Here is a 21,279-nt window from a genome sequence, read left to right on the forward strand (position 1 = left end):
TCTGCGTTAGCAGCTTCCTGTCGTTAGCAAAGTTCAGTCTTGGTCACCAGACGATGCATGCATACATCAAAATGGGTTTTATTATGGATGTATACATCCAGTATATCCGTTTGGGTGAAAGTCCCCAGGTCTTACCTATCGCATTCCTACAGCACCAGAGCAATCTGCAGGATTTCTGATATTGTTCCTGGATATGATGTTTCCACGTTAACTTGGAGTCGAAATGTACTCCTAAGTACTTGACTGTTTGTGCCAGCTGGATTTCCGCCCCTGCTAAGGTGGGTAGCGTATAGCTGCCCTATTTGACGTTCCTAGTGAACATAACTAGTCCAGTCTTCCTAGCGTTCACCGTGAGTCTATTGCGGAGGCACCAGCTGTGGATTACATGCAGAGTTGCATTCAAGCGGTCACATACTGCATCCGCAAACTTGCCGGTAATTATTACAGTTAGGTCGTCCACAAATGCTTGCGCGAAGACTTTTTTGTCCTCCAGGAGCCACAGCAGGGTATCCATCACCAAGAGCCATAACAGTGGAGAGAGAATCCCTCCCTGTGGGCAGCCCCTGAGACATCCTGCTTCAAAAGACTTCTGGCCGACCGATATGTGGATTTTTCTCCACTCTAGCATGTGAAGGATCCAACTGATTAGCAGCGGTTCGATTCCATGCTGTCTTGCCGCATCACAAATTCCCGCAAATGAGGCATAATTGAAGGCACCTTCGATGTCCATGAATGCGCCTAAAGCGTATTCTTTATCGGACATCGCCTTTTCAATTTTTGCCGTAAGTTCATGGAGTGCTGTCTCCGTGGATTTGCCTTTCTGGTAGGCGTGTTGCCTATGAAGAAGTGGCCATTTAGGAATGTGTGTATCCCTTATGAACCGATCTACTAATCTTTCTAGTCCAGAGAGAAGAAAGGACGTTAGGCTGATCTGTCGAAAGCTTTTTGCGTCTGTGTAGGTGGGTTTTCCTGGTTTGGGAATGAACAACACCTTCACATCCCGCCATTTAATTGGAATATAACCGTGTGTTAGGCATGCACGATATATATTCCGAATGTGTAGACCCAGGGCATCCATTTCTTCTATTACTGGCGCAGGGATGACGCCATCCGGACCTGCAGACTTGTATCTATGGAACGAGTTAAATGCCCATTTCACTCGCTCCAGTGATACTATTATACTTTGCATGCCAGATTCCAGTCTCTCGGTTGAGGGCTGTATGCACCTGTTGGCCTCGAGATTACATTTTGGATGCTGCCTGGGAAATGTACTTCAAGCAAATGATTTGCCGTTTCTTCATCGCTTTCTGTGTACTTTCCATTCTGTAAACGTAAATAACCCAGTTTCTGGTTACGTTCTTTGACCAGAATCCGCTTCAGCTTTGAGGTTGCCTCAAGAGAGTTAGTCTCTTCGCAAAAGCGTCTCCAAGATGATCGTTTAGCCGATCTAATGCTCTTCTTTTGAGCCTTCTGTGCCTCTTTATAGTGATTCCAGCTAGTGTTTGATTCACCCTTCAGAGCACGATTAAGGAGCATCCTTGTCGTTCTCCTCTGTTTTGCCAAATCCGAGTTCCACCATGGTGTTTTACACTTCTTTGGCATCTTGAGTGGACAGTTTTCTTCGAAAACTTCTCTCATGCTAGTTGTGATCATCTGGGTTGTCTTCTCAATTCCAGCAATGGTTTTGATGCGCCTCCCAAGGATCGTGACTCGGGCGCTCAATTCTGTTTGATACATTACCCAATTTGTCTTCCTCGGATTCCGAAATGGAGTGGGTGGTGGTAGATCCATGCCCATAACGAAATCAATGCGTCTGTGATCCGAGAGTGTGATATCGTTTGATACTCTCCACTCTCCGATCAGAGCCGCGATGTCAGGAGATGCCACCGTGATGTCGATGACCTCTCGCCTGACCACGTTGAAGAAAGTGGGTTCATTACCCACATTTAGGATCTGCAAATCGATTCCTACTAAATATTCCAGTAGTCTCGATCCTCTTGCATTGATGTTCGAACTTCCCCAGCATATGTGGTGAGCGTTGACATCACATCCTGCTATTACCCCCATGCCTCTACTTTTGGCATATTGGATAGCTCTGATGAATGTTCCACTGGGAACGTCTTCTGCGTCGTAGGGGAAATATGCAGAGCACCATAGTATATCTTTATCTCCCTGTTGACTATTTATGGTTAGCTTAGCCGATGTGGTGTCGCCATCACATAGGTCGTTAACCAGGTTAGCCTGGAAGTCTTTGGAGACTACCATGCAGGTGCGGGGTCGATCACTTCCATTGGCATACAATAGGTCAGCATGTTGGAAGTTTAGGCCCCTGACTGCCCCACCAACAACCCACGGTTCTTGTATGAGGTATATAAATGTCTTGCAGCTATTGATCCGACGACTGATAAGTCCAGTCGCCGCTTTACAATGCTGCAAATTTACTTGGGAATTGTGGCACCTCATTTACGTTTCAGATGTAGATGCCGAGGGCTGCATGTCCCCTTCAATGGTTTTAGGAGCCGACACTTGTAACGTGACGGTCCCCAGCCCATAGTAGAGCCGGCAACCCGATTTTTCCCGAACTTTTTTAACATCAGGTTCGGGAACGCCGATAGTGAGAAAAGTTCCCGGCCTATCGGTTCTCTCTCCTGTTTTGCTGCCTAGCAGCAACCAGGTAGAAGTGTTGAGGTTGTTCTGTACACCAAGTTGTTCCAGAACCCCGACACCATTTCGCTCTTCTTCTGGAAGCCAGAGAAAGCACTTTTTGATCGATGGAAGCTCAGAGACCCTTTTCAAGGTTAGTCGCGTACCCTCCCACACATCGTTAAGGGAGGAGCAGTACTGCCTGAGCCACTCGTTCGTGTCTTCGTCGGCAAAGTTCAGCCGTAACATTTTACGGTATACACCTACCGACTCAAAGCAAAGCTTAATGCCTTGCGCGGACGCAGTCCTTACATCTAAGCTCCTAAGCTGTTCGCACTGCTCAGTATCGTAGCCGGATGGATTAGAGTCGTCATACAGGACCCATCCATCGGCTTCGATAGCCTTGGCTGCAAATGAAGGCCTAGCCGTTGCCGGCCGAGCCCTCTTTGCCGCCTTTTGTGTCGAAGAGTTAGGATCGTCCGAGGACCGCTGCCACTTCGGTTTCCCCTTAGACGCAGCTGCCCCGAACGCTCCTTTCCCCTCAACCTTGGTTGTGCGTTGCCCGGAGGCGGTTTGCCCGAAGGCAGTTTGCTGTCCGTGGACAGGTGCTTACCCATGGGCAAGACTTTAGCCTCAGCAGGTGGCGCCGATTGGAGCCTGGGGTCAGGTGTACTGACAGAAAGGGCCTGCTTCGGCTCGTCCGTTAAGGACTGGGTCCCAATTGAATTGGTTCCCACTTGAATAAGTGAGGAATCTGAGTCTAGACTCAGGTTCTCCATCGATGAGCTCAGGGTTGCCCCTTCACTCGGGGTTGGATCGTCACGATCGAAGTTCAATTGTGTTTGCTTAGCAGGTTTATGTTTTTATTTTTTTGTTTTTTCATAGTTGGCTGCCATGGCCTCAATTTTTCCGGGGAAAGTAAGTCGATCTCGGCAGAGCCCCTTTTTGCCGAGACAAGGCTAGTTGAAACTGGGGGTCGCCTGGTACCCAGAGTTCACCGTTTACGGCCACATCTTAACCCCTGTGACCATTCAGCCCTCGGCACAGTAGTCACACCTTGGCTTGGGGTTTTGATTACCGCTTGGCTTCAGGTGTCACCTCCCGTTTCCTGGAGGACCTTCCTTACTGAGCTCCCTCACCACGTCAAGGTAGGTAATCGTCGAGGGAGTAGCAAACTAGAATTATTAAAAAAATATTAAAAGCTAAATTTTTGGCGCCGTGTTAAACTTTTTTTTTGCGAATTTTGGTGTTTTTTCACGACTTCTTCAATGAATAAAAAAACGTACTGAATGAATCGCAATTATCCTAGTTTGCGGACCGCAGAAATATGTTCTGAATAAGTCCTAAAAATTTCAAAGAATTTCGTTGGATAGATTTTGTGCTATGGCGGCAGCCGATTTTTAATATGCAGTTTCGAGAAAAACGCATTTAAAAAGTAGAATGTGATTTTTAGCCATAAAATCTTAACTGATCATTAATTTGTTATACATAGTCCATAAACTTTATGTTTCTTAAATAACACATGTACAGCCTCCGTTCATTATGAGCGATATCATGGATCACAGATTATAGATCAAAGATGGTCTGTGGAATCGCGCGAGGGTTTTCTCGAATATACACAGTGTACGGTCTCCTAGATTTCGCCATTGTACTCCAAGCGGAAGTACTGGCGATTCTGGAATTCTGTCGATGGCTGGAGCATGATCCGAGCCGCAAGCGTGACATAGCCATTCCGACCGACAGCCAAGCGGCCATCAAGAGCTTATACTCAGCGACAACATCCTCCAAACTGGTGGAGCAATGCAGAAATGCGCTGAATAGTCTGGGCAGCACGCTCAAGACCACCTTCCTCTGGGTTTCCGGGCGTAGGAACATAGAAGGGAATGAGCTTGCTGAAAGTTTGGCCAGGCGAGGCTCTGCTCTTGCAGTCCTTCGGGGGATACAGTCGGTGTCTCACTGGCGGCTGTCAAGGGCGGCGTCTACTCATACTACTTAGTAGCCGCGGGCCGTAGATGGAGACGGCTTACCAGCTGTGCCAAGTCAAGGTGGATTTGGCCCTCTTATTAAATAGTCGGATCAAGAGAGCGCACCACAGCGCTAATTGGGCTCCTCGGAGCGGCCACTGATGCCTACCTATCTACAAAATTGCAATGACCTAGAAGACAGTATTGGGCATAATACTAGAAATCCGGCTATTACTACCAAAGTTATAGCAACTCAATTCCGCGCAAATGTACTCTATCTTAAGCCATCCAAATAAGATGCTGGCCTCATAATTAAAATCTACTTTTCCCCAGCCCTTTCTAACTACCGATTGTCATGAATTTGCCGACAAGATAAGAACTGTGAACGCCCGCACATGGAATAAGTTACATCTTTCTACGTTGACTTTTAGGGGAGGTCATCATACATGCGAAAGGAGAGTTCCGGTTCCCGACTTGTTGTTGGAGGACGTTGTCCTTTTTTACAAAAAAAAAATTACCCGTGTCTATCGTTCGAAGGATTCTTTACCAAGAACAGTTGAATGGGAATATTCAACTTTACTAATTTGCCCTTTCTCCCGTGGAAAAGTTGACTGGGATTAAAATATAATACATTAGCTGGCCATAGTACCTATATTTATCCAAAAATTCAAACAATTTCGATGGTATTTCTAGGTCTGTAATAACTACAGAATAAAGAATAATAAAAAAGAAATTCCAATTTATAGAATCAAGGGAAAATACTTTGATATCGAGATCAAGATACTCAGAATTGAGGACCCCCCCCCCCTCATCCGTTATCGCCTACCGAGTAGGATGAGAATTCTTTTTAAAATTAATATTTCATGTCCTTTGGAAATAGCATCAAACTTTTATTATTGATTTATAGTCTCCCCATTTCTCCAAATGCGACATGGGGGATATACCATGAAACTGAACAAATGGATGCTGTTGGCGTAGAAAACGTCAAACCGTTACCAATATGAAATTCTTGGAAATCGAAAACATCTTTGTTCAGGTCCGTCTTATACTGAAGCTATGATATGTACATATCCAAGGGGTAGGTATGGACATAGTTCTGTATATGAAATTGAACTTGTATACTAAACATGATCTAATAATTCCACCATGTTCTGTATGTATGGCAAATACTGCATATATATACATATGTACATATGTATGATCCAAAAAATGTAACATACATACTTAAGTTTCCCATACGTTTATGTATAAATGCATGATTGCATGTGGTCTGTCAGAATTTGTATTGGAATAATGCACGTACCATTTTAAGATATACTTCCATTGGGATATATTCTTCGGATATCGAAATACTTGAATGTCATATCGAAAACACATTTTTCGATTCCAAATAAAGTTTTACATTGGCTTGATTTCTTCTCCAAAGGACTTGCCAACTCTTTTTGGTTTAGCCCATTTGATTGAGTTACATATAATAATAAGGGAAAGATTTTTAACTATTTTTTTAGACAAACCATAAATTTTATGAACATACACAAGGAATATATATATATATATATAGTTCAAAAAGTCCACGGACCCTATTCCCGCCCAACCGGACCGAGGGGCGACCAACCTAAGGATGGGCTGAAGGCAACATCCAAAGGCCCACATCACAGCGATGATGCGTTTTAACGCAAAGTGTGTGCGACCATGCGAAAATGTATTACTACATCCCGATTGTCGCAAACACTTCAGCCAATGACGCGGAGGTCCTACACTACAGAGGCATGGATCTTATATCGAAGACAGTGTGGATCAAGACTGAAACCCATCAGGTCAGATTGTTACCGGACAGGACTCTTCGGACTATAGCACAGGTTGCAAGGATAACCGCTTTTTGCATCTCCATGTATAATCCAGCCCTAAGATCGAGCGTTTTCAGCGCTTTATGTAAGTTCTGCGGGACTAATCCCGTCGCTGAAATTATTACTGGGACTACTTGGATCTTTTGTAGTCTCCAAGTCTGCTTCATATCATCTGCCAAGGGGCCGTAGTTCCGGATTTTTTCGTGCTGTTTTTCAACAGTGTTCCGGTCCAACGGTACGGCTACATCGATTATAAAGCACGCTCGTTCTTCCTTCAGAAGCAGAACTAGATCGGGTCTGTTATGATTAACACTGTGGTCGGTGGCAATAGTGTGATCCCACAGTAGTTTGACCCGATCATTTTCCAAGATTCTCTGCGGAGTATACTTATAGTAAGGATGGTAGGTTGCCACTAAGTTATACTTCAACGCAAGGTTTTGATGGAGAATCTTGCAGACGGAGTTATGACGATTGGTGAACTCGGTACTGCTCAACATCCTGCACGCAGATGTTATGTGCTGGATGGTCTCCTCTTCACAGTTGCATAACCTACAACTGGAGTTGGTGATTGAGGAGTCGTGAAGAATGTACCGTTTATAATTTTTTGTTGGGAGCGAAGCATCCTGAATTGAAGTTAGGAATGCTTCGGTCTCATAGAACAGTACACCATTTGTCAACCATTTGTTGGAGGCTTCGAAGTCAATGCCTGACAACAACAAATTTTTTATATGACCTCCGTCAATGGGTTTCTCTTTCCACATGTCGATCTTCTGTTGGACTGAAGTAACATTCGACATGGGATCCCATTCTCTGCTTCTCAAGTTCAAAGGAGATCATTTATTATCTGCCATAACGGCAGCCTGATGTATTTGGCTAGAGGATTCTCATAGGAAAACTCACGAAGAGAATGCACTTAATTGTAGTGCAACGTTTTTAAATCAAGTACCCCTCTTCCTCCCTGATGACGTGGGATAGTGATCCTCAATTTTTCGGCAGCTCTATTATGCATGTTGTTGTTTGCAAGAACTACCCTTACCCGTCTATTGGCAGATTCTAAATCAGTATTACTCCACTGTATCACACCGAAAGTGTATAGAAGGACGGGAATGGCGAAGGTATTGATTGCCATGATCTTATTTTTCCCGTACAGCTCAGTTTTAAGGACAAGATCCAGACGCCGTTCAAATTCCCCCAGCAACTTAGATTTAATTATTGCCATAGCAGGTGTTGTTGCTTGCAATATGCCGAGGTATTTGTACACGTCGTCCGAATCCATACCCTCAATTCGGATGTTATTTTGGCTGTATCCTTCGTTGTCGGTGTGTTTTCCCCGAACAATTGTTTTTATGCGACATTTTTCCAAACCCAACTGCATGCCGATATCCCTGCTGAACTGGATGGTGATATCCAGCAAGGAGCGAAGTTGGTTCTCGTCTTTGGCATACAATTTGATGTCGTCAATGCACATCAAATGGCTTAATGTACATTTCGACAATATGCCATGCTTGACTTGGAACCCGTATTTGCTTTCATGCAAAAGATGGGATAGCTGATTCAAAGCCAAACAAAACCACAGTGGGCTTAGAGAGTCGCCTTGGAAAATGCCACGCCTGATTGGTATCTCTCCTGATGTTTGTGAGGATACCGATAGTTTCGTGCTCCAATTCTTCATTACTGTTCTCAGAAGAAGAACAACATTCGGGTTGATTTTATACAAGCGTAACACTTGCAGTAACCACGAATGTGATATGGAGTCAAAGGCTGATTTATAATCGATGTAGGCTGTCGAGATATTTCGTTTCTGGTGGACAGCCTGCTTTACAGCTACCGTATCGATTATAAGCTGTTCTTTGCAGCCTCGGGAGCCTCTTGCGCATCCTTTTTGCTCCTCAGCTATCAATTTATGAACATCAAGATGTTTTGAGATGTTCGCGCACAAAACTGAAGTGAAGACCTTGTAAATGGTAGGAAGACAAGTAATTGGTCGACATTTTGAAGGGCAAGAGGCACCCTGTTCCTTGGGGATGAGGAAAGTTATCCCCTTAGTGAAAAATGGTGGATCGGCAATCATTTGATTAAATTGATTTGCCAATATCCTGTGAGTGCTCTTGAACCGCTTCAGCCAGAAGTTGTGAATCTTGTCAACTCCTGGCGCCTTCCAGTTACCTGCCTTGTCAAGGGCTTCTTCAACGTCGACTTCAGTTACGTCAGGCATGGTCATTTCGGGGAGGGCCTCGCATGAACGCATAAGGTGTGGGAGCCACGCTGCTTCTAAATTGCAACGGCTGGATTCGCTCCAAACACTTCTCCAGAAATCTTCTGCCTGATCCAGATCGAGGTTACTTTCCCTATCTGAGTTGGTGAGATTTTTGTAGAATCCCCGTTGGTTCTGGAAGAACAAGGTGTTGTCTGTCCTTCGCTGAAAGCTTTTCTGATACCTACGGATGCGATTGGAGCATACCCCAAGTTTCTGCTTCAGCACCTCTAGGATTTCTTTGATTGGCATATCATTGGACAGATGGTAGTTTCCAATGATGTTCGCAACGCATCTATGCACTCTTGGTGATGGATTTCCAAGGAGTGCTTGCGTCACACGACCAATCTCCTTTCTCAACTTTCCGACTCTTTTGTTAAGTCGAAACACCCAGAACGGTAAAGTCCTTCTGCGCATACCTCTGTTATTCGCTCTAAGATGTTGATTATGGAGACGAATAACCGTGGCAGCTGCAACGTAGATCAGGCTGTGAACCTCTGTAGCAGTAATCCCGCTAGCCAAACGATCAGCCAAAATTCTGTCAACGGCAGCAATGATGTTAGTAGTTGCCGAAGTAAACTTCAGTTTTGGGATCTTTGGCCTAGCGTCTGGGAGAATCTCAGCATACTCTGTGAATACGACCTGGAATGCGGTCAAAGCCTCATTATAAATTGGGTCGACATCCCGAGTTACTAAGCTTCTCCTGACTACTGGATTCATGGAGTGCCTTACAGGTGGAGTACTTATGTTACTCCCTTGACTAGTCCGGTAATTTGATGACTCCAGCCCGAGTTCAAGTGAAACCTCTTGGAAGATTTGTTGCCTAGTTGGTAAGGCAACTCGGTTGTTATTCACTATCACCCGGTACTGGTCGACGACGTTCTGTTCCGGAACATGACTTAGTTCCGGAAATCGGGTTATGAACGCGTCATGGAGTCGATGTCTATACCCTGATGGATTCCATTCCAAATCCGTGACACGGTAATAAGCGCGGACGATAAATTCGTTGAGTTGGTTCGTCCAAACCATACGCCGCCTAGGTCTCCCGTCCCTGGTGGTTGACGGCATAACCGCCAAAACATCCAAGGGCGAAGAGCCGCTCTGATGTTGTTGAACGACCCTTAACCGTGTTGGGTACTGTCTTCGTGTCCCTGGGGTCCCATTTAAAGAATTTAAACAAAAGTCCCCAATTTTATTCCCACGAGTAATGGGGAACCAGCCAGTCCTGCAACAGAGCCCTAATGTTGCAATGCCCCATGGTTACCTCCAAAGGTAGGGAAGGTATTTGGAGGGGAGCCGCTGAAATACAGTGTAACGTCACTGCAATTCATCCGATAGGCGCGTCGATCCCTTCACCCCGGATTACGGATTTGTTAAGGAGGTTTACTCCCCCTGAACGGGAAGAATCGGTAAGGGAGGACGAACACAAAGGGAAACGTTCTGCTTGTCCGCGGCTACTTATTTACAAGATTAACTTGCGATATTCGTAGCTGAAGGTCGCGGTTCAAATCTCGCTGGGGGCAGAGGAATTTGTTATCGTGATTGGATGTCGGACACCAGTCGACTCAGCTGTGAATGAGTACCTGAGTCAAATCAGGGTAATAATCTCGGGCGAGCGCAATGCTGACCACATTGCCTCCCACAGTGTACTGTGGTGTACCGTTACGGTCTTGAATGAAGTGCTCTAACACACTTCAAGGCCCTGATCCAATATGGATTGTTGCGCCAACGATTATTATTATTATTCGTAGCTGACCCGGTGGGTCATGTCATTATCCGCAACCCATGACACGCGCCTGGTCGCATGCAGCTCTGCGTTTGCAACTCAGGTGATGATAAACCTGGTACGCCATATACCTGGCCTGCGGATAATGACATGACCCACCGGGTCAGCTACGAATATCGCAAGTTAATCTTGTAAATAAGTAGCCGCGGACAAGCAGAACGTTTCCCTTTGTGTTCGTCCTCCCTTACCGATTCTTCCCGTTCAGGGGGAGTAAACCTCCTTAACAAATCCGTAATCCGGGGTGAAGGGATCGACGCGCCTATCGGATGAATTGCAGTGACGTTACACTGTATTTCAGCGGCTCCCCTCCAAATACCTTCCCTACCTTTGGAGGTAACCATGGGGCATTGCAACATTAGGGCTCTGTTGCAGGACTGGCTGGTTCCCCATTACTCGTGGGAATAAAATTGGGGACTTTTGTTTAAATTCTTTAAATGGGACCCCAGGGACACGAAGACAGTACCCAACACGGTTAAGGGTCGTTCAACAACATCAGAGCGGCTCTTCGCCCTTGGATGTTTTGGCGGTTATGCCGTCAACCACCAGGGACGGGAGACCTAGGCGGCGTATGGTTTGGACGAACCAACTCAACGAATTTATCGTCCGCGCTTATTACCGTGTCACGGATTTGGAACGGAATCCATCAGGGTATAGACATCGACTCCATGACGCGTTCATAACCCGATTTCCGGAACTAAGTCATGTTCCGGAACAGAACGTCGTCGACCAGTACCGGGTGATAGTGAATAACAACCGAGTTGCCTTACCAACTAGGCAACAAATCTTCCAAGAGGTTTCACTTGAACTCGGGCTGGAGTCATCAAATTACCGGACTAGTCAAGGGAGTAACATAAGTACTCCACCTGTAAGGCACTCCATGAATCCAGTAGTCAGGAGAAGCTTAGTAACTCGGGATGTCGACCCAATTTATAATGAGGCTTTGACCGCATTCCAGGTCGTATTCACAGAGTATGCTGAGATTCTCCCAGACGCTAGGCCAAAGATCCCAAAACTGAAGTTTACTTCGGCAACTACTAACATCATTGCTGCCGTTGACAGAATTTTGGCTGATCGTTTGGCTAGCGGGATTACTGCTACAGAGGTTCACAGCCTGATCTACGTTGCAGCTGCCACGGTTATTCGTCTCCATAATCAACATCTTAGAGCGAATAACAGAGGTATGCGCAGAAGGACTTTACCGTTCTGGGTGTTTCGACTTAACAAAAGAGTCGGAAAGTTGAGAAAGGAGATTGGTCGTGTGACGCAAGCACTCCTTGGAAATCCATCACCAAGAGTGCATAGATGCGTTGCGAACATCATTGGAAACTACCATCTGTCCAATGATATGCCAATCAAAGAAATCCTAGAGGTGCTGAAGCAGAAACTTGGGGTATGCTCCAATCGCATCCGTAGGTATCAGAAAAGCTTTCAGCGAAGGACAGACAACACCTTGTTCTTCCAGAACCAACGGGGATTCTACAAAAATCTCACCAACTCAGATAGGGAAAGTAACCTCGATCTGGATCAGGCAGAAGATTTCTGGAGAAGTGTTTGGAGCGAATCCAGCCGTTGCAATTTAGAAGCAGCGTGGCTCCCACACCTTATGCGTTCATGCGAGGCCCTCCCCGAAATGACCATGCCTGACGTAACTGAAGTCGACGTTGAAGAAGCCCTTGACAAGGCAGGTAACTGGAAGGCGCCAGGAGTTGACAAGATTCACAACTTCTGGCTGAAGCGGTTCAAGAGCACTCACAGGATATTGGCAAATCAATTTAATCAAATGATTGCCGATCCACCATTTTTCACTAAGGGGATAACTTTCCTCATCCCCAAGGAACAGGGTGCCTCTTGCCCTTCAAAATGTCGACCAATTACTTGTCTTCCTACCATTTACAAGGTCTTCACTTCAGTTTTGTGCGCGAACATCTCAAAACATCTTGATGTTCATAAATTGATAGCTGAGGAGCAAAAAGGATGCGCAAGAGGCTCCCGAGGCTGCAAAGAACAGCTTATAATCGATACGGTAGCTGTAAAGCAGGCTGTCCACCAGAAACGAAATATCTCGACAGCCTACATCGATTATAAATCAGCCTTTGACTCCATATCACATTCGTGGTTACTGCAAGTGTTACGCTTGTATAAAATCAACCCGAATGTTGTTCTTCTTCTGAGAACAGTAATGAAGAATTGGAGCACGAAACTATCGGTATCCTCACAAACATCAGGAGAGATACCAATCAGGCGTGGCATTTTCCAAGGCGACTCTCTAAGCCCACTGTGGTTTTGTTTGGCTTTGAATCAGCTATCCCATCTTTTGCATGAAAGCAAATACGGGTTCCAAGTCAAGCATGGCATATTGTCGAAATGTACATTAAGCCATTTGATGTGCATTGACGACATCAAATTGTATGCCAAAGACGAGAACCAACTTCGCTCCTTGCTGGATATCACCATCCAGTTCAGCAGGGATATCGGCATGCAGTTGGGTTTGGAAAAATGTCGCATAAAAACAATTGTTCGGGGAAAACACACCGACAACGAAGGATACAGCCAAAATAACATCCGAATTGAGGGTATGGATTCGGACGACGTGTACAAATACCTCGGCATATTGCAAGCAACAACACCTGCTATGGCAATAATTAAATCTAAGTTGCTGGGGGAATTTGAACGGCGTCTGGATCTTGTCCTTAAAACTGAGCTGTACGGGAAAAATAAGATCATGGCAATCAATACCTTCGCCATTCCCGTCCTTCTATACACTTTCGGTGTGATACAGTGGAGTAATACTGATTTAGAATCTGCCAATAGACGGGTAAGGGTAGTTCTTGCAAACAACAACATGCATAATAGAGCTGCCGAAAAATTGAGGATCACTATCCCACGTCATCAGGGAGGAAGAGGGGTACTTGATTTAAAAACGTTGCACTACAATTAAGTGCATTCTCTTCGTGAGTTTTCCTATGAGAATCCTCTAGCCAAATACATCAGGCTGCCGTTATGGCAGATAATAAATGATCTCCTTTGAACTTGAGAAGCAGAGAATGGGATCCCATGTCGAATGTTACTTCAGTCCAACAGAAGATCGACATGTGGAAAGAGAAACCCATTGACGGAGGTCATATAAAAAATTTGTTGTTGTCAGGCATTGACTTCGAAGCCTCCAACAAATGGTTGACAAATGGTGTACTGTTCTATGAGACCGAAGCATTCCTAACTTCAATTCAGGATGCTTCGCTCCCAACAAAAAATTATAAACGGTACATTCTTCACGACTCCTCAATCACCAACTCCAGTTGTAGGTTATGCAACTGTGAAGAGGAGACCATCCAGCACATAACATCTGCGTGCAGGATGTTGAGCGGTACCGAGTACACCAATCGTCATAACTCCGTCTGCAAGATTCTCCATCAAAACCTTGCGTTGAAGTATAACTTAGTGGCAACCTACCATCCTTACTATAAGTATACTCCGCAGAGAATCTTGGAAAATGATCGGGTCAAACTACTGTGGGATCACACTATTGCCACCGACCACAGTGTTAATCATAACAGACCCGATCTAGTTCTGCTTCTGAAGGAAGAACGAGCGTGCTTTATAATCGATGTAGCCGTACCGTTGGACCGGAACACTGTTGAAAAACAGCACGAAAAAATCCGGAACTACGGCCCCTTGGCAGATGATATGAAGCAGACTTGGAGACTACAAAAGATCCAAGTAGTCCCTGTAATAATTTCAGCGACGGGATTAGTCCCGCAGAACTTACATAAAGCGCTGAAAACGCTCGATCTTAGGGCTGGACTATACATGGAGATGCAAAAAGCAGTTATCCTTGCAACCTGTGCTATAGTCCGAAGAGTCCTGTCCGGTAACAATCTGACCTGATGGGTTTCAGTCTTGATCCGCACTGTCTTCAATATAAGATCCATGTCTCTGTAGTGTAGGACCTCCGCGTCATTGGCTGAAGTGTTTGCGACAATCGAGATGTAGCAATACATTTTCGCATGGTCGCACACACTTTGCGTTAAAACGCATCATCGCTGTGATGCGGGCCTTTGGATGTTGCCTTCAGCCCATCCTTAGGTTGGTTGCCCCTCGGTCCGGTTGGGCGGGAAGAGGGTCCGTGGGCTTTTTGAAATATGTCCTTTCTTTATTATATGGTGCTGCATTTTTAGAACTGCATTAGATGAGGCTGTGTGTGCACATGATCCCAGTCAACATTCTTAAGAAAGAAATGATCGTGATCTGCTATGCAGGACGTATAGAGGGGCACACATAAGGCAAAACTGCAGAAAGGTTAGAGTCGGATAATCTCTGATAACGCAGATGAAAATGATCAGATCAGATCATCAGATGATCAGATAACGACTACGTTACCCAGTTCCCAGGTGGTTGCTACAAGCGGTATCTGCATCGCTTCGCCGAAATGTCCTGGATTCAGCGTACCGGAGGGCCCAGAGCATGTGATATCAGCAACAAGTTTTCGATGGAAAGAAAATTCCAATCATAACTATCTAGTTATGAAAATACTGAATTCCAAGGAGAACTGGCCGAATCGTCTAAATACAGGATTAGCTCCTCAAGTAAGTTAGAAGGAGGAAAACTCAAAGGACCAGAAGCACGAATGCTTAAAGGTAAACACACGTCGTGAAGCAATACTTGAATGGTGATCCCGCGTGGTTGGGGATGTAAAGACCCGCTCTAGTTCAGACGGTTGCGCGGCTAGGTTGGAGTGACCGTGTATTTCTAAAATTTTCTACGTCTATATCCCTATTCTGTGCACGCCTACGTGTAATACAAATGCATATACAAATGTCCTAATGACTGAATGAAGAGTATAGGTCTAGCTGTGCCTTCATCGAAAGACTGATCATTATAATAACCTACATGTATCATACTCAGTTCATCGAGCTTGCGGGTGGTCTTTCAGAGCGGCAATATGGGTTTCGGAGAGCCCGTTCTACGGTCGATGCAGTAGCAAAGGTCGTGGAGTTGGCTCGAAATGCAATGGCCATGGGCAAATACTGTGCTCTGGTGACGCTGGATGTCAAAAATGCTTTTAACTCAGCCAACTGGGGCTGGATTAAGGGCGCTTTGGCCAAACTGGGTGTTCCTAGCTACTTGGCTCGGCTCATCGAGAGTTACTTTTCGGACAGACTTCTTTCGTACGAGACAGACGACGGGCCGAAGGAGTACATTGTGACAGCAGGTGTGCCTCAAGGTTCTGTATTGGGACCGCTACTGTGGAACATAATGTACGACGGAGTGCTTGGCCTTCGCGTGCCGGAGGAGACAACGCTGATTGGTTTTGCGGACGACCTGGCGGTAGTTGCAATTGCAAAGCATCTCGAGGACGTGGAGCTTTATGCAAATGAAGTCATTCATACCATCAAGTCATGGTTATGAATGGCCAAGCTGGACCTGGTGGACGAAAAGACGGAGGCGGTCCTCATTACCAACCGTAGGAAGAACAACACGGTTACCATCCGGGTTGGTAATCGTGAGGTCGTCTCAAAATCGGTTGTCAAATACTCGGGGGTGATGATCGATGCCAAGCTGAGTTTCAAGGGGCACTTGGATTATGCGCGAGAGAAGGCAGCAAATGCCAGCTCATCCCTTGCAAGGATGATGCCTAACGTGGGAGGGCCGAAGTATAGTCGCAGGCTACTCATCGCGGGAGTGGTGAGGTCGATCCTACTATACGCGGCCCCTGTCTGGGCGAGAGCGTTGAACCACGCTGTCAACCGAAGGAAGATAAGTTCGGCATACCGGCCAATTGCGCAAAGGGTGTGCAGCGCATTTAGGACGGCGTCGACGAAGGCAGTGTGTGTCGCAGGAATGATCCCTATAGATCTTCTAGCGAGCGAGGCACACTGGCTCTACGAAAAACGGAAGGCAAATCCAACCGAGGTGAATGCGGATTTCCGAAAAGCCATCAGGAGAAAGTTGTGTGGCAAGTGGCAACAACGATGGGATAACTCCGACAAGGGCAGGTGGACCCATACATTGATCCCGTGTATCGAGAAATGGGTCAACCGAAAGCACGGAGAATTGAATTACCACCTGACACAGTTCCTTACGGGACACGGTGGCTATAGGAAGTACTTGCATCACTTCGAGTTGGACGAGTCTCCCAACTGTCCTGAATGCGGTGCTACACCCGAGGACCCGGAGCACGTTATGTTCCATTGTCCCAGATTTCTGCAGCAGAAAAGGTGCATCTTAGGGGCGGACACCGAGCCCTCGAACCTGGTGGAAGAGATGCTGAAGTCGGAGGAAAACTGGATGGCGGTTAATGAGACAGTAGCCGTGGTGCAGACAAAACTCCTGGAGTTGGATCGAGCTCGGAAGGCGGCGCGACGGAGGCGTGACATGGACGAGCTGGTATAGCGAACCAGAGCCTCCCCCGCGAAGTAATACTTCACGGTGGTCCCGCGGGGAGGGGCGGAAGAGTGGGGGTGGTTTTAGTGGGTGCGAATCCCACACACTGCTGCAACCTGGCGCAGCAGCGTCTTTCTAAGATTTCCACCTCCATCCATAAAAAAAATAAATGTATCATACTCAAAGTGATGCAAGCGGTCCTCCTGAAGGACACAGAAATGAAAGGGTAGAGGTATTTATCCCACTGTTATATAACATCCATATCAGTGGATCTCAGACGTATCTAGCACCATCAGAATTTTTGGAGACAGCAATTAAGTACGAAACTCCACCCTAGGATCAGTAAGTTCACTTCTGCGAGATCGGGTTTCAACTGCAGTCCTATATGTCGTTTTTTTCTTCTGCTAAAATGCTAGTTTAGTGTAGTGGGGGGAGGGTAGATATTTTCTTCTATTTGTAGTTGTTGTTGTTGAGTCTAAAATTGGTAGACCAGTAGCTTAGCTACTAGCTAGCTTTGTACTGATGAAGTCTCGACCACGAGACGATGCATGCATTCATCACAATGGGCAATCTGTAGGATTTCTGATATGGTTCCTGGATATGGTGTTTCCAAGTTAGCTTAGAGTCCTAAGTATTTGACTGTTTGTACCAGCTAGATTTTCGTTTCTGCTAAGGTTAGTAGCGCCTAGCTGCCTCACCTGACGTTTCTAGTGAACATAACTAGTCCAGTCTTCCTAGCGTTCACCGTGAGTGCATTATAGAGGCACCAATTGTGAATTACATGCAGTGTTGCATTCAAGTGGTCACATAATGTGCCCGCAAACTTGCTGATAATTATTACGGCTAGATCGTCCGCAAATGCTGGTGCGAAGATCTTTGTGCCCTCAAGGAACATAACTAGGAGCTATAACAGAGGAGGAGGGATTCCCCCTGTGGGCAACCCCTAAGACCAGTCCGAACAATATGTGAATCTTACTCCATTCTTGCATGTGAAGGATCCTGGGAAGTGCACTTCAAGCAAATGAATTGCCATTTCTTCATCGTTTTCTGTGTACCTCCTGCTCTGCAAACGTAGATAACCCAACTGCTTGCTACGTTCTTTGACAAGGATTTGCTTTAGCTTAGAGGTTGCCTCAAGAAAGTTGGTCTCATCGCAAAAGCGTGTCCATGATGATTGGCCGACCTTAGAACTCTTTGAGCCTCTTTATATCGAATCCAACTGAATCAGATCTTAAAGCTCGTTTGAGGTGCGCTCTTGTCGTTCTCCTCTGTTTTGCCAAATCCGAGTTCCACCATGGTGTTTTACCCTTCTTTGGCATTATGAGTGGACAGCTCTCTTCGAAAGCTTCTCTCATGCTAGTTGTGGTCTTCTGGGTTGTTTTTTCAGTTCCAGCAATGGATTTGATGCGCTTAGTTCTGTTTTGAACGTCGCCCAAACCTATTCAATAATATAATATAATTTATCATTTTCTAGGGCGACGGTTGCGACGTTGTTGGTTTCTTTCGGAACCGACGGGCTAGTGAAGGTGTCAATGTTGTTGTTGATGATGACGGAAAGCTTATGGCTATTGATGATGCGCTTGTTAAAGCTGTGGCTGAGCCTAATGAAGATGTTGTTACTTTGCATGTGGATATACCTACTGATAACGATCATCGGAAGACGTCGTTTGTGGCGCCTCCGTTTTCATTGTCATCTGTTTTAGGAGCAAGTATTATGCGTGAAGGTAAATGATTCTTTGTCACTGGAAAGGCGAAATTGTTCTGAGATTCTATTTGTGCATGTTGATAGGTGATCGCGCTCGCTGCATTTCCTGGAGCGCTTGAACAGCCGGCGCTCCAGGAAATGCGCTTGGATACTTGGTAACTCACGAGTTCGTTGCTGCGAGTGAAAATTGCAACAACGGTGACGGGGTCTTCTGACAGTGCGAATAGACGACACTTCCAATTTTCGCGTTCGCCACCTGTTGAGCGGCCTCAGTCACTGGAAACGATCTGCTCTCGGTCACACAAGTAATGGAATCTGGTTTTTCTTCATGGGTATACTCTTGCAGTGGAACTAACATGGATTTTTTTTGGATCAATCCAGAGGATATGAATACGATCCAACCAGCAGTCACAAACCAGTTCACTCCGAAGATCGAATTCCGAGCGATGGTTTTTAAATTTTCAGATCCGTTGGTTTCATGATCACCCATTGTAATATAAAATTACTTTTTGTAAATTATTTAATCTAAATTAAAGACTTTGAATGAAAAATATTTTTAATTTTATTAATTTAACTCTATCTAAGATTAATAATTATTAATTGACTGTGAGGAGTCCTCCTGACTCTGGCTTGTCTTGTCTCGAACTGACATCGAAAAACAATGTTCGCTCTCAAAAATTGTTTTTCGATGTCGTGGCCAACTCGATTTACACTTGTGCGCATACAACGCGCAAGTTATTCAATCCAGCACAGTATGTCGCCCAATCTGTTCTACGTGGATTTTGAAATGGTGAGGGTGGATCCATGCTCATTACGAAATCGATCAGAGATCATCATATCGTTTCATACTCTCCACTCTCGGACAAATGCCACAATGGCAGAGGGGACTGGGGCCCAATAGGGTTGATTCTCACTTGAATAAGTGGAGATTCTAATTCTAGGCTCAGGTTCTCCATCGAATAGCTCAGGGTTTGCCTTTCGCTCAGGGTAGGATTTTCATGATCGAAGTCCTGTTGTTTTCTTTTGTATTTCAGGCTTTTAATTTCTTCACAGTTGGCTGCCATGACCTTGTTTTACTGAGAAAGATGAGTCGATATCGGTAGAGCCCCTTTTTTGGAGAGACGAGGCTAGTTGAGACTGGGGGTCGCCTAGTACCCACAGTTCACCGTTCGCTGCCACATCTTAACCCGTGTGAGCATTCAGCCCACGGTAGGGTAGTCACACCTTGGCTTGGAGTTTTGATTACTGCTTTGATTCAGTGCCTACCTCTGGTTTCCCGGAGGATCCTCCTTATTGAACTCCCTCACCACGACAAGGGAGGTAATCATCGAGGGAGCCTGCTAAAATGTTAGTTTACTTAGTTTATGAAATCAGATAAACTCTTATCTAGAACATTCTGGTCTTTTCATGCTGTTGAAAATAAAGCACTTGAAGTACTTTATATTTTTGGGCTCCCCGTATGACAACTTGGGAGACACTTGCTTAAGAGTTTGGACGACATCATTATAATTGATGAAAACCGTGAGTGTTGCTTGCTTTTTTGACAGAACTCTTACTTTTTTTCAGACTCAGCTCATAAGTGCCATGTTATTCACTACCATGAATAACACCAAATCTCCAGTAATAACGTGCCTGATATATGTTCACAAAAATTCTCACCAGAATTAGCAGAAATAGCAATACCATTTCCATCTACAGGAACTCAAACTCTGGCAATGCTAAAACTCGAATCATGCTGTGGACTCCAACGTTCCCAAGTATTCCAATCTACTTTTACAAGAAGCTCTGGGAGAGGTATTAAGAGACTAGAACATGCTAACATCTCCATACAGACGTACATATATTAATAATAAACAGAAGCAACTTCAAACTCTGGCCGGTAGAACTAAAACTTCCAGGACATGCTTGCGTTTAGATAAATGTGCGATATGAAGAAAAAAATTGATATCTAGACTTGCCGAAGGCGTTTTGTATGTAGTTTAAAAAACTTTCCGGGCCACAGAAATCGATAAATTCATACATGACTACATGCATGTAGCCAAGTTTGTTCACTTTTGGATACAGAACCTATACCAAAGTGGAAAGAATCTTTATCATGCTCAGGATGAGAATTGTATGCTGCAGAACAGAGATTTTGTTTGTCCAATGAAAAATGAAGGGTTTCAAAGACGCTTTTGGCAATTTATTTTATCGTTTCGTTGTTCTCTCTTTCCCTGAAAGCAAAATACAAAAGACATTTATAATGTTGCGGGATAAAAAGCATTAACATAACAAATTTTCCTGATTGAATGGTATCATCCATCATTATTGATTGTATTCAGCAGAATAATGGCTGTGTTGGGTAAGATAATGAGAAAAGGACAAAGTAAAAGGGGAGATGATAGTTCTCTGTTATCTGGAATTTATGTAAGAATTTTTCGCTGATCGGATCTTTGCGGGTTGAGAAATTTTCTTTTCAGTAATGGTCCAATTTCGGATGGTTAGAATAGTCAAACGGCAGTGAGGGCAAAAGTCCTGGAAAGAAATGACGGTGCACCTTTCAAATGACCGGTCATTCTTAGCTATAAGATGCAGATGTGTGTTTAAATAGATTAAGAAAGTCCTTTGTTCGCTTGATGACACCGATTCGGGAGAAAATGACTCCCACATTTCTGCCGCACCCGCCCTTGGCTGCAAAAAGCATAAAGATAAATTCAATG

At 45.1% G+C, this 21,279-nt stretch overlaps 1 protein-coding gene across 1 annotated transcript in view; it reads left to right on the plus strand.

Moving 5' to 3' along the window:
• Window positions 1-19,055, plus strand: part of LOC119660578 — a 41,456-nt gene extending 22,401 nt beyond the window's left edge. Inside the window, exons 2-3 of the mRNA XM_038069231.1 lie at window positions 18,350-18,599; window positions 18,665-19,055. Of these exons, the coding sequence (XP_037925159.1) occupies window positions 18,350-18,599; window positions 18,665-18,699 (285 nt within the window). The 3' untranslated portion in view covers window positions 18,700-19,055. The remainder of the gene's footprint in view (window positions 1-18,349; window positions 18,600-18,664) is intronic.
• Window positions 19,056-21,279: the final 2,224 nt, after the last annotated feature.

Source organism: Hermetia illucens, chromosome 6, assembly GCF_905115235.1.
Source record: "Hermetia illucens chromosome 6, iHerIll2.2.curated.20191125, whole genome shotgun sequence".
NCBI classification, from domain to species: Eukaryota; Metazoa; Arthropoda; class Insecta; order Diptera; family Stratiomyidae; genus Hermetia; species Hermetia illucens.